General features: G+C 42.2%; 1 protein-coding gene across 1 annotated transcript in view; it reads left to right on the forward strand.

The window, feature by feature from the left end:
• The window catches only part of SPATA22 (spermatogenesis associated 22), a 15,848-nt gene extending 2,363 nt beyond the window's left edge, over positions 1-13,485 (forward strand). The window contains exons 2-9 of the mRNA XM_063146591.1: positions 3,620-3,680; positions 4,343-4,471; positions 7,540-7,600; positions 7,808-7,897; positions 8,492-8,843; positions 10,272-10,401; positions 11,985-12,082; positions 13,140-13,485. Coding sequence (XP_063002661.1) covers positions 3,635-3,680; positions 4,343-4,471; positions 7,540-7,600; positions 7,808-7,897; positions 8,492-8,843; positions 10,272-10,401; positions 11,985-12,082; positions 13,140-13,331 — 1,098 coding nt within the window. The 5' untranslated portion in view covers positions 3,620-3,634 and the 3' untranslated portion in view covers positions 13,332-13,485. The remainder of the gene's footprint in view (positions 1-3,619; positions 3,681-4,342; positions 4,472-7,539; positions 7,601-7,807; positions 7,898-8,491; positions 8,844-10,271; positions 10,402-11,984; positions 12,083-13,139) is intronic.
• Positions 13,486-14,568: the final 1,083 nt, after the last annotated feature.

A 14,568-nucleotide genomic window follows, 5' to 3' on the forward strand; every position in this document is an offset into this window, starting at 1 on the left:
CAACTGAGATGACGTCCCTCTGAGTTTAGAGAGACACCTTGGTAAATAATTGGGGTTGGGGGATTGAGGCTTTAAGGCTGACACCCTATACCCCACTGAATTCGATGGGATTTACATCTGAGTAGACTTGTATATGGACAGTTTGGAGAACTGAGGCCTTTACAGTGCCATCGTAGGCAGTTTTACTCAGAGGTAAGCCCCACTAGTTTTAATGGGGCTTACTCCTAGGTAAGGGAACATGGGATTGTAGCCTTTACAGCAGGAAAAAGGGGCGTAAGATACCTGGAATACCATACACCCTATTATTGCTATTTATTTATTTGCCTTTAGTAAGGGGGGTTAAAACCCTCAGATGTGACATATGTGGACAATTATTGCTATTTTATTTATTTACATTTAGAAAGTGTGTGTGGGAGGAAACCCTCAGATGTGACATATGTGGACAATTATTGCTATTTTATTTATTTACATTTATAAAGTGTGTGTGGGAGGAAACCCTCAGATGTGACACATGTGGACGAGGTACAAGCCCTGCTGGGGGGGGAAAAAGTCCCATTAAGTAATTGGGAGTTTTCTGGAAATTAGATTTTCAGTGGGTACAAAATGAGGAAGAAATTACGAAGGTCAACAGAACCGTGTGGTAAACTGGGAGGCAAAATATTTGGAGAATTAGAAATAACCCCTTTCGGGGGAATAACAGGCTTGTTATTTCCTCAGACAGCTTCGGCTATTGGGCGGCATAAAAATGCAACAAATAAATAAATAAAATGAAACCAACTTTGGCTACTCTGTAACTGAGAGGGGAAAAAAAAGTTTGGTGTGAACCAAAAAAACAAAAACAACCCGTTATTATATCACTGTAGATATTAAAATAATTATTAATAGGGTCCTGGTGGTTCTGCAATTGCCGCCTTTCTTCCCCTCAGGATATCTTGACAGAGGAAGGCGGAAGGCGGCCTATATTTGGTTTTAATGCCTCCTCTTGCCCTCTTTTCCCCTCACGTCCCGCTCTCTGCCAGTCTTAAAGAAGAACTTTCTTAAGCCCAAATGCTGCCATTTCTCCCTGAAGCGAAGATGGGTGGCAGAACGAGAGACATGTTTCCCCTCAGGGCCTTTTTCCCCTCACAGAGAATCTCTGACAGGAATAGAAATGGGCACGAGGCTGAGGGGCTCAAGGCATCTGCCCTCAGCCTCCATTAGACTTAGGCACTTCCTTGCCTTCCGCCTCGTGGGTTTAGGCAATTTCCTGCCTTTCTAATAGATTTAGGCACTTTCCCATTTTCCTCCCCTTCTGCCTCGTGTGAGTGGATTTTGGGCCTTTTTCCATCTTCCACCTCATGCGAAACAGACTCAGCAGTTTCCCGCTTTCCGCCTCATGCTAAGGGGATTTAGGCAATTTCCCATCTTTCTCCTCACGCTGGTGGATTGAGGCACTTTCCTGCCTTTCCACCTCGCGTTTTTATGGTTTTAAATTTTGTATATTTGTTTTTAACGTCCCGTGTTTTAATCTTTGTAAACCACCCAGAGAGCTTCCGCTATGGGGCAGCACATGGTTTTAATTGTTTTACTGCTTTTAAACTATTTATTTATTTATTTATTTATGACATTTCTATACCGCCCAATAGCTGGAGCTCTCTGGGCGGTTCACAAAAAATTAAAAACATTCAACGTATAAAACAGTATAAAACCATACTATAAAATACAATATATGTATTATACAATATATGCATAAAACAAAAGTTTTGTTCATGGCAGCACGATACTCTTACTAACGCAGCTCTAACGCAATTATCATTATTAGAATAATAATAATTATTACTATCAATTTCCTTTTGCGTCATGTCTTTTAGATTGTAAGCCTGTGGGCAGGGACTGTCAAGAAATACTTTTGTAAGCCGCCGTGAGAGCCTTTTTTGGCTGAATGGCGGCATAAAAATCCTTAAATAAATAAAAAATAAATAAATAAATCATATCATAGGACGCTACTGATTATATAGCTCAATTATGTGTGCCTGTTTTGGACTGTAACACTTCAGATCATCAGAGAGAAAACCAAATGTATGAATATTCTCCCACATCAAAAGAAAAATAATAATAATCCTCCCAGCACATTGAAAGCTAGCAAGCCAAGGGGATTCTAGACTAGCCTTCTCTCCCTGACATGCTAACTTTCCATGTGGAGGGAGGCTGCCATTTTGTTTTGCTTTTCCACCACCTCTCCCCTGCAAGTCTTCCATGGTAGTGTCCACAACGGAAATATTTTGGAGTTAGCATTAACAGCTCGCCGTCTATACACACATCCACTTTTTGAAGCAATTATATATTGTTTTAACTTGGTTTAGGGTTTAATTGGTTTTTAGCTGTGTATATTTACTGTTTTATACTGTATGCTTTTATCTGTACGCCGCTCTGAGATCTTAATGATATAGGGCGGGATATGAATGTTTTAAGTAAATAAATAAATAAATAAATAAATGCAAATAAATGATAATTCCTGAATCTGTAAAAGACAGCATGACTTGGCAATGCCTGTCATGTCCCTAGAAAAACCGCCATGAATAATAATAATAATAATAATAATAATAATAATAATAATATCCTGCCTTTTTAATGGTTTTAGGCCTTTTTCCATCTTCCGCCTCATGCTAACGGACTCAGCAGTTTCCCGCTTTCCGCCTCATGCTAAGGGATTTAGGCACTTTCTTGCCTTCCACCTCATGTTTTTATGCTTTTAAATTTTATATATTTGTTTTTAACGTTCTGTGTTTTAATCTTTGTAAACCTCCCAGACAGCTTCAACTAATAGGCAGTATATAAATGCAAATAATAATAATAATAATAATAATAATAATAATAATAATAATAATAATAGGATTTAGGCACTTCCCTGCCTTCCTAATGGGTTTAGGCATTTCCCCTCATTCTGCCCCATCCCAATAGATTTAGACGTTTTCCTATCCCCCACCCTTCATGTTTGCATGTGCATATGTACGTGTATATATTTGTCTTCAGTAAATTTAGCACAATCTAATCTACCGTATTTTCCAGCGTATAAGACGACTGGGCGTATAAGACAACCCCCAACTTTTGAGAAGATCTTCCTGGGTTAAAAAGTAGTCTTATACGCCAGAAAATACAGTATTTATAAATTGAACCATACTTTACTAATGAATTACAGTGCCTTGCATAAGTATTCACACACACTCTTTGACTTTTGCAGGATCCAGATGTGCAAAGCTGGTAGAGACTTAGCCCCAAAATCTCACAGCTGTAATTGCTGCCAAAGGTGCTTTCGACCAAGTATTGATTCAGGGTGTGAAAACTTAATGAACCAACAAATGCCAGTTTGTTTTTGTTTACTTAACTTTTGTGCCACAATAATAATAATAAAAATATATGTTGCAACTTCCAAGCCTTAAGCATGTTGTGTAAATCAAATGGTAAATATGCCAACTGACTCCATTTTATTTCCAGGTTGTAACACAACAAAATGTGGACAAGTCAACGGGTGTACGTGTGAATACTTACGCAAGACACTGTACAACTGTCTTAAAAGCCATGTTCATAACGCATCTATAAGAACAGGGGCACTCAGTGAATTATATTTTTGTGTCTGCAGATATATCCAGCAAACATGAAGAGGAATTTCACTGACAGTTCAACTCGTAATACAGCAGCAGGTATCAAAATTTCACTGGGGGTGAATTAAAAAATGATTAAAATGACTAAGGAAGCGCCCATAAGATGGGAAAAAGGTGCTATATATTGCAGGGATCTAAGCTAGGGTGCAGGGAAAAGGTGTATAAAATGTCTCCTAGGATACCCACTGTATAGGGTGGTGAAAAGTAATTATCACTACTGTAACATGGTTTCGCCAGGTACCAAAAAGCCTACAGAATGGGCATGCACCTTCAATAAACTGGAATAACAATGATAATAATACTGGTGTGAGGTTAGGGGCTGAAATTTGAAAGAGCAAGGGGTACTTCAGTAGTCTACAGCCTCTTGGTGTCAAACAGAAACAGAATAGATTACGAAAATAAATATATGGAAATTGACCGGTTCCTGCAGCAAATACATATTAATAAAAACACTATAGATTTTTGCTTTTTGCTCAGAGCCCCGCGTGTGTTCTGATCCTCTTACGGAGCTCCTAACTGTGCAGGCTGCTCCATTCACTTCAGTGGAAGGAGCAGGTTTTGTATGTAACTGCTTTGTGCGAACAAAGCTGCCCATGCAAGGATTCCACGCCTGCATCAAATGGCTGGATTGCATGCATATTAATGCGACAAAGGATTTCACATTTACTCATAGTACCTTCTGTTGCATCTTCAAATTCTAGGCTGTCTACCTGTGCCACTGTTCAATCAGAAAAAAAGGAGCAGGCAGCCACTCACGTCAAACCCGCTTGAAAATGACCCGAGTCCCAACAATTCCGCTGAGAATTTGGACTTTTCTACCATGCTAGCAGGTAAGCGGAGGAGGACATTTTCCTGCTGTTCTAAACAAACCCCAAAACGGTCTATATTACTTTGTTGGAACACGTAAAGGAAAGTTTCAGGTTCATTTCTATCTATTGTCACGATGCTGCATATTTCTGGAAATGCACAGGCAGAGCAATCCTACCGAGAGGTGGGGAGGGGTATCATCCCATGGTCAAGGACCACCACCCCTAATGTGTTTGTGCTAGCTAGGGCATGAAACAAAGAGGGCCAGCATTTTACTTTTTTACTTTTCTGTTGTTCGCTTTCTTTTTTAAACTGCTCCCTTCAATTACAGATATCTCTTCCAGGTATCTCTTCTACAACAACTCCAGGGCTGGTGTAGTTTCCCCCTCATTCTGGGTGTGTGTTGACGGCACAGAAAGACTTTGGATCCCGCGAATCCAGTGTCCCCCAGCATCCCCCCCCCCAGAACACCTTCTTTCTGTACTCTTTGACATTGGAACTCCAACGTTGGAGAAGCACTAGGTAGTTTGATGCTGCGGATAGCCAAATTATTTATTTATTCATTGATTTACCGAAGCTCTCTGGGCAGTTCACAGAAATTAAAACCGTAAAGTTCAACTGAAGTATAAAACCTAAACCACAGCACAAAAGCACATCCAGAATAAAACCCAGCAACAATGCAGAGATTTAAAGTTCAGATTTAAAACAGCAAAGTTAAAAGGCTAGGATGGTAAAATGTTAAAATACTGAGGCAATAAAAAAGACGTTGGATAAAGCACAGTGTAGGTGCCAGGCAAACCTCTCTAGGGAACTCATTCCACAGCTGAAGGGGGGGGGGGGCACAGCAGAAAAGGCCCTCCTCCTGGTAGCCACCTGCCTCACTCCCTTTGGCAGAGGCTCATAGAGAAGGACCCCTGAAGATGATATACGCTGGTTCATTTCAGTGATGCTGCTAAGTCATTTTAGACCTGGACTTTTAGACCCCGTTCTTATGGGAAAGGGAAGCTCTAGATGGACGTGTGTATTATTTTAGCTGCAAAACCCATGACTGACATTGGTTACTTTCCACGTTCGTTTTTTTTTTTTTAAATCTCTCCCTCCTGTTTATGAAGAAATGTGTAAATTTTGGTAAGTCACTATCAAACGTCGAACCAAACAAAATCCTCATCTATCAGCACCGTCCGAATTCAATAGGTACAGCTATTCCTAGCATGGAGAAGATCATATTATACCTGCCTGCCGGGTAGCTGCTAGAGCTGAAAAGCAGGTCAGTAAAAAAGAGGTAGGAACCCTCATTTAGCACCACAAGCATGTGAATACACAGGGATTCGAACTCAGACTTCAGAGCTAAGCTCCCAAAAGCCACCTAGATGGTCGATTCCATTGCTTTCTCCCACATTTTAATATTTTTAATCTCCGCTTCTTTGCATCCTGTGTATTAAGGAACTTGTGCTTTTTGCAAAAAGCAAAATGAACAAAATTCTCGACCATCTCTACCAGCTATGGATCTAGCAAACTTGGGTCACCCTTTCTGAGGGCGGAGCTGTCTCTCTTTGTGGCCTTGGAGATGGAGAGCTGACAAATACTAAGTCTGGAACTCCTTTTCGGGGAAGATAGCACCACACCACAGCGTTAGGGGCAATCATTTTATTCTGAGTAAAATTTATTTTTCCGGTACACAATTGGAATTTCTGTCCGTAGCACGCCTGCTTTCTTGTCTTTATGAATTAAGTGGAAGGTTAGCATTTGAGCAGAAGCTCTTGAAACTCTGCCCTTATTCGTTCAGCTGGCATTCCAGGCCCGTGTCTTACAGGAAGGAACATTTCTAGTGCTCTCTTGTACTCCTGCAGATGAGATATCTGTCGCCTCTAATATGCTTGAAAAGGCTACTCTGCCAGGATTAATTATTGTAATAATAATTAATCCTATTCTTGCTGGTTAAAGGGGAAGGGGGAGTAGGGGAAACTTGTCGTGGAAAAAAAACGTCCACCTTTCAATTGCCTTGCGCTTTTAAAATGCTGTCTTTGGGAAATGGTAATGTATAACAGCACAACCATAAAATAATTGCTTACCCAGCTTTTTCCAAGAGTGCAGTGAACTCATACCATGCAGGCTACTTAGGCAGGAATAGGAAACCAATAGATTATACTGACAACTGCTTATAAACAATTATATAAAGAGAGGGTGAGTCTAGCTGTGGCTATTAGGCTTGATCAGAGGCAGCGTACTTTGAATTTCCAGATTAGAAGGTGGTGGTGGGGGATTGTTACGTAAATATTGGCAGTTTCATCTCCTTCTTGTGGGGGATATCTGAACTGAATGGCCAACAATGGAGAGAGAACGCTGGAGCAGACAGACTTTTATGTCTGATCCCGCAAGACATTTTACCATAGGTGCCCTTTAAATGTTAGAAGACTGCTATGGGAAAAGACCGTGGTAATCGACCACATGACAGCAGGCCTTTAAGTGGAGCCCTATGAATGAAACAACGAGGGAAAAGTGCCTCCCACTGTGCCCTTTTTTAATTCGACTAATTATTATTAAGTTTTTGAATTATAAGTGGGACCTGCCACAAAATTGCAGTATAGAGTACTCCTGCTCAGGATTTTTTAAATTTTTTTTTTACAGAGGTCATCCAGCATACTGAATTGCCCCCAAACGATAACCATTATGAAATGTTTTTCCTTTAAAGGAAGAAGGGACTTGGGCATGACCTTCTTGCAACTTTTTCTCTCTCTCCCCACCCCGCTCGTTCTCCGCTCTTACCACTGGTATTGAGCGGCGGCAGATTTTTCCTTTCCCTTTTTTACCTTTCACAGCGGTGCAGAGGAAATGCCAGTCGTGCCCACCACCTTCACGGGCAAAAAGAAAATGGTGGGCAGAGGAACAATGACATCTTTATCTAAAAACGCTGGGGAACTGTGAGCACGGGGCATTCCTGTATCAGGCTGAAAATTCACAACAGTGGGGTTAATGCGAAAGAATGCAGTGCAATTCGCATGAATGTTTCTTGCAAGAAAGCAAAGTAGAAACTACCAAGATCGCAAACTTGATTTTAATTAACCATCCCGTGTCCTTTTGACTTTTAAAGATTTCGGATGGGACACCGCAAAGCCAGAACCGACTCGAATGCAGAAAACTATAAGCACTGAGTATGTAAGAGAGAAAAAAACCAAAATGCTTTAAAACTCTTGATCGCAATTCCTTTCTCCCAGTATATTTTTTACGGACATATTTCTGAAATTAAATTTCTTTAAGAACTATGGAAACTGATACTGTGTGATTATGTCTGTGATTTTTTTAAAAAAAAACCTGTTTCACCGCCGTTCATGGTAACCTCTAAAATTATGTCTTTCAAGCCCAAAGGTTCCACCTTCTCTGCTAAGACACCAAAACACATCATCACAGGCCGCTGTATCACATGCAGGAAGGAACTTGAACAACTGGAGGTTGGTAACGACTGCCAGTTGGACTGTTTATACATTTAATAAATAAATGAACGAATATATAAGAAATGCAGGAAGAGGTCCTTTAACAAGAAAAGGTACAATGACATGCAGGAAAGAAAAAGGAGTAAGGATGGGGAACTTGGGTCTCATTCTGTGAGCAGCCCCTCGTTTGATTCTGTTCACACTCCCAGCCTGGTGCCAGCTGCTATTATGCCCACCCCAGCCCCCCTCAAGTCACCTCAGGAAGGAGGTATGAGATAGTGAAGGGCTCCAACAAAGTCTGGATGATCTCGTTGACTCGATTTGCACATCAGGGCGGCAATTCTTGGGTTGTTTGACCCAGGAAATGTGGAGATGAGCCACGTGTGCGAACCATGTGCTTGCCATTTCTGCATTTAGTGAATGCCCCCATTCCTGGGTTGTTTTGGGAAGTACAAACCTGGAAACTCTGGGCTGTTTGTGGGTTAAATAACCCAGAGTTAAGCCAACAACAAACCAGGGGTAATTTAAATTACTCTGCTGTTAGTCTATCTTTCTTAGAGATAGATAGATAGATAGATAGATAATTAAGCCAGTTCAACTATTTCACTGCAGATTAGAGGAGAAAAACGCCAGTGCTAACGTTTGGAAGAGAAACGATTTTTCAGCTTTTGGCAGCGGAACAGAAAACAGAAAGACCTTGCAATTAGAGAACAGCGCAGATTGCTTGGTGGGGACTGGATCAACACAGCAGAAATTAGCTGGCCACCTGAAGGCATCATGGAGTAGCAACCCAGGAGCGGTAGAACAAAGAAACTCAACTGCAGCCCAGTGGCCAGCCGCGCCAAAAGCCATGCTGAGGGGCCCACAGGGCCAGAGTGCACCGTATGCATTTAAACAGGCTCCTTACCAACAAAAACCTAAGGAGAGAAAAGCCGATCATACTCAAGATGACAAAATTATTCAGGTAAGATTTAACTGCAACTTTAGAATCTGTTCTTTTTTCGGGTTGGGCCTTGCGTCCCCCCCCCCCAACTAATTAAGTTGTAATTTCGATTTATAGACGTGTCACATCATCAAAGAAAATTGAATCACTTCCTTAGTTGAATTAGCCCTTTCCACTTCTTTTTTTAAAACCATCTTGTATACACAGGGTTTTTTTTAATTGCCCATCCCCCCCCCCAAAAAAAAGTTAGCAAATTTAGAAGAATTTGATGAAAACTGTTGATGGGTGAGTTTCATCAACTTGTTTCAGAATGAACTCAGTATTTACAAACTCTCTCACCAAGCATTTGTAAAAAGCTTGTCTGTTTTGTGAGAGACCTCTCTTACTGTTGGCGTATACAAACCGAGGATGCTCTATGCCCATGCGTTATTATGGGAATTGTATTTTCTTTTGCCTTGTACACATCCCCCAGCATTAGAGATGGAGACAAGCTGCTTGGGAATTTATTTATTTTATTTATTTAAAACATTTATGTCCCGCCCTATATCATTAAGATCTCAGGGCAGCGTACAGATAAAAGCATACAGTATAAAACAGTAAGTATACACAGCTAAAACCAAATTAAACCATAAACCAAGTTAAAACAGTATATAATTTAAAAGCAGTATATAATTTAAAACCACATCTACCCCATAAAACACGCACATACCTGGGAGCCAGAGAGTGCTTTAGATATGGAGGAGGCACAACCACACCAAACATTTGCAAGGAACAATCAAGAACATGAACCAGAGAAGATACTCACCAAATGGTCATTAGTCCAGAGTAATCAGCCACTCGAGGTTAAAGAGCATGTGTTGGCAAAAGCAGCTAGCTTTGGCCGCCTGGTGTGCTGAGTGAAGATCGCGCATGCGCAGAATCTTGTTTAACTTTCTGAGCCCAAGAACTTCTGGCAGGATATGGTGCTCAATTCATGACAACATGGCTGAGCATTATAAGCGGTACACCAAGCCAGATAATGACAAACTTTGGTGACATTGTAAGTGGAAGCCGAAAATAACCCCAATATCATCATCACCGCCATTTGGGCCTTCCTCTGAAGTACTCAGCAATTTCATCCTTTTCTGGGTGCATACAAGTTGTCTTTGTTCAAATCACTTGCCACAAAGGTGTGGCATTCCCCACATCAGCTCATGAAATTGCCCTAGAGAAAGTAGAGAGAAAATTGCTCTGCTCAGTTCAGAAAGATAAACCCATTGTATATTCTTACCTCACCTTATCCTGAGTATCTCTCTCTCTCTCACACACACACACACAAGTTAGGGTTGGCAGAAAAGAAGATTTCAAAAAGATCATTTTAAATATTGGGGAAGTGGAAACTCACACATTGCGTAAAGGCTGTTCAAGGACTTGAATTCTTTTTCTTCTTCTTTTGCCTCCATGTGAAAGAAAGGGCCGGTACCTCAAGCCAAACTGAAAGAGAACGACAACTCCCTCAGAATTATATCTGCCGTTATTCAAAGCATGAAGCACTGGAGTCAGTACACTCATAGAGCTCCTCTGTTATTTGAGGTATTGGGTAAGTACAATAGTGCTGTTGTTTTTTGCATGGAATTTCTAGTGCTATAATCTCATAGAAAGACAATTGCTGGTCTGTCAACATCTTCAGCTCTCTGAATAAGGGGCATTTCTGACACAAGATGGCAGCTGCGAGTTGGATGGATAATACCAGGGCTTGCTTCTCTTGTCCTGACATGTGGTGTGGAAAAGACATATCCGTCTCCTTGCTTTTTGGGGGGGTGACAGCTACAGCCTTAGAGGGCTTTCAAAACCGTTTAAGCAGAGTCACGGCTACTAGCGGCCGTGATAGTTTAATGGAGCTTCTGTGCGCAGGAGCAGTCTATCTCAGGAGGTCAGATGTTGCGGAAGAATAACGGGGCGACTGCCGCCCTCCGTGTGAATTCCCTCGAGCATTCAGCTTGCTATTGACGGAAACATAATGCAGGAAAGACACATTGGAATTGCGGGGGGTGGGGATTTTAGGGCCTTGATTGTGAGTGCAAGTAAATCAGGCATGTTGAAACTCAGACACCCCTGGGGGCCAAATTTGGCACTTCGAGGTTCCCCAGATTCTGAGGCCCCCACCCCCTTTTCCCCACAACCACCGGTTGTTTCGTGGTGTCCCATCTTTTGTGTACGTTTTTGATCCCATTCTGAAAAGTTGAAATGTCTCTCCCAGCAAGAGCTTTCAACTAAGATATGTGGGTATTTTCGGCATTTTGGTTCTTCTCCTTTAGGTTCTGCTCTGGCCTCACCTACCGCAGAAACGCGTCATCCCCTGAGCTTTTTTGAAATTGAATCCAGCCCTCTGAAAGAGCTTTGATACCCCTGAACTAGGTGATCAAACAGTGTTAAGAGGTCATTAATTAATCTCTGTTCATAGATGTATTATCCCCCTGCCTTCACAAAATCCACACCTTATTACCACTGCCTTTTCTCTCCTACTTTTGTGTCTTTTAGCTCTGCTAAAAGCCTTTGCCGCTCCTTCCTTTACTGCAATTGTGATTCGTTCTTGCTCCTGCACCCTTTCCCCAGCATTCTCTAGAAGGGTTTCTCACTCTTCCAAGAAAGTTTTCCTCCACTTTTTTTTCCTGGAGGAATTGTATGCCGTGGCTTTGGAAAACGCAGCCCAAGTAGAATTGGCAGCTTTGCTTATCCCAGATAAAATGGTCTCAGTTGACGCGCTAGAAAAGGGGCGGAGTCGGGAATGGCAAGGTCAGATTGTTCACTAAATAAAAAGAGGTCATGTCAGCATCTGGGGATAGTTTGTTATTTGTTGTGTGTATGTGTGGTGAGGAGACGATATGACCTCCTGTTTGCTGTAATTGGTCCCTGCCTCTTGCCAGGGAGAGATCCACTGAGCGGTTCCTCATGCTCACTTGGGTCAGTGCTCACTTATTCATCCTCTCTAGATAAGGGTGTGTGACCCAACAGCTTTCCCCAAGCTAGCAGCTTCCAGCCGTGTGGGACTGCAACTCCCAGAATTCCCATGGCCTGAGAATTCTGGGAGTTGCAGTCCCACACATCTGGAATCTGCTGGATTGAGGAAGGTCATCTTCAGGCAACATGTTTACAATCAAATCGGTTTTCCACATCATTTAGGCGTTCTGGATTCTGCTGTAACCCCCGGGCCATACGGTGCCAAGAATTTCCTTTTGAGAGATGGGGAAGAGAGTGCGTCCTGCGTCTTCTATGAGATCGTAAGTATGTCCCCTTCATGCTCAAGGATGTGTGAAATGTGCTGAAGAAGCCGCTGCTTATACCTTGTGTTAGAAAATATACAAGCGATCGATATGTGTAGATACTCCTAGTAGGGGGTCCCCCTCCCGCTAGCCTCCAGGGGGCAGAGGCTAGGGGAGTAAGTTCTCCATCTCTGGTGTCTTGAGTATGAACCTGTAGGCATACTCTCTGGTTATGCAGGCTGATTTTACATGCATCGTCTTTTTCACAAGTTACCCTGAATGTGCGGGGTGGTGATACACCTCTATGCAACTTGACTGTACACTCCCTAAAGATGTGTAGAGTCCTAAAATCACCCCCAATATATACACAGTAACATATGATCAATATTTTTTAAAAAAAACAAACAAACACAAAGATTATTTCTATAGATCCCAGTTTTAGGGGATATTGAAAGTAGAACTCTTGCCATTTGTAAGCCTTACAGAGGCAAAGAAAAGTCAGAAACCAGGCAAGAGCTGCAAATTTTACACAGGAGACCAGGACTACGCCATTAAAATAATTATAAGGCACAGTTAAAACATCATCACAAAGGTACAAACGTAGGTGAATTGGTAAACAAAAAGAGAACCGATTTCAAAATTCACAATAACAAATGTTTTGAATGGCAGATAAGGCATATCGTAATCCTGTCAAGAATTTTCAGTTTTAGATTAAAAGGGCAATTTACTAAAGTTAATGTTGTTGTTCGCCAAACATGTTTCAACCGGATTGTCTTCAGTGGCAGATAGGCAAAACTTGAAATGGATCCAGAGAATGCAGTATCCAATTGAGTACCACTCAGGATAGATGCATAGAATTAGAGTGGATACTGCAAAACGCTCTGCTGTTCAGCCCTGTAGGCGCTGAATAAAAAAATTATACTCAAATGTTGAAGCGCTAAGCATCCCTTGGATTTCTTTCTATCCACTTTCAGGGAAATGATCTCTATCGATCTGCCTAGTTATTTTAGGGAGTGTATTAAAGGCTTAAAAAAAAAAAGGAAGGGAATAACCTTTCATTCTTCTTCTGAAACAGGATCGGGACTTGCCGAGATTAATCAGAGGTCACGTCCACAGGTGCATGGGAAACTACGACGCAAAACGGAAGGTCTTCAGGTGCGTCTCCGTTAGGCCTGCCACGGTTCCCGAGCAGCAAACTTTCCAGGATTTTGTCAAAGCTGCAGATGTCGAGATGGGCAAATATGCGAAAACGAGCAATGAAGTTTAAGCGTTCGTGTCGCAGTTCAAACCTGGGAAGGAAACACGGCAGCTCCAGCATGCATCAGGAAGCATTAACATGACACAAATGGGAAAGGTACCTGGAACACCCATTGTCAGCGGTTGTACGAAAGCAGCATTGTGACGCACTACCTAAAAATAAAGTCACTCTTGTTTATTTCCATTATGTTGTTGTTGTTGTTGCTGTTGTTGTTTTTAAACCAGGTTGGTTTATTAGGATTTTCTCCAAGTATAATCATTCGAATGACAAAGCCGTGTTCTACTGAGTAGAGAACGGTTTGTTATGATGCCTCAGATTATGGTTTTCACGTAGGACATTTGAAAATTTTCTCTTCCTAAGCCATGGAGAAGTTGGACAGAGACCAATCATTGGTTTATTGGGGCTGCATTTCTATCCTGCCTTTTTTCCTCTTGCAAGTAAGACTCAGGTGGTCTTCTTCCTCCTCCTCCTCTCCGTTTTATCCTCACAACAACCCTGTGAGGTAGGTAAGGCTGAGAGTCCCGTGATCGGCCAGAGTCACCCAGGTGTGCTTCGTAGAATCATAGAATCGCAGAGTTGGAAGGGGCCTACAAGGCCATTGAGTCCAACCCCCTGCTCAATGCAGGAATCCGCCCTAAAGCATCCCTAAAGAATCCACTCTAAAGCATCCCTAATCCACCCTAAAGCATCCCTATGGCTGAGTGGGGGCTACAACCTGGGTCTCCCAAGTCCCCGTCCAACACTCAAGCCACTATGCCGTACTGCCTCTCATGTGTTCTGTGTATTCAGTGAAAGTGTGCCTGCAAGAAAATGTTGCAGCGTGATGTGAAAATGTCGACAGTTCCAGCCAGCCAGGCGTGCTCTCTTCCTGAATAATGCATTCTCTTCCCCCCTGGTTTTCTTCCCCATCCAGCCAACCTTTAAGTACAATCAATCTTCATGGGGTTGTTTTGGGTTTCTTCCCCTTCATGCCATTTTTCTCTAAAGGTTCTGACCTCCCTCCCATGGGATGCAGGATCTGGCTGCATACACAGCAGCACTCAACGCCTGAGCATTTGAAAGAGCAGGAAGGATACTTCCTATTTCATAGAATCATAGAATAGTAGAGTTGGAAGGGGCCTATAAGGCCATCAAGTCCAACCCCTTGCTCACTGCAGGAATCCACCCTAAAGCATACCTGACAGATGGTTGTCCAGCTGCCTCTTGAATGACTCTAGTGTGGGAGAGCCCAAAACCTCCCTAGGTA

This window comes from Elgaria multicarinata, chromosome 22, assembly GCF_023053635.1.
Source record: "Elgaria multicarinata webbii isolate HBS135686 ecotype San Diego chromosome 22, rElgMul1.1.pri, whole genome shotgun sequence".
NCBI lineage: Eukaryota > Metazoa > Chordata > Lepidosauria > Squamata > Anguidae > Elgaria > Elgaria multicarinata.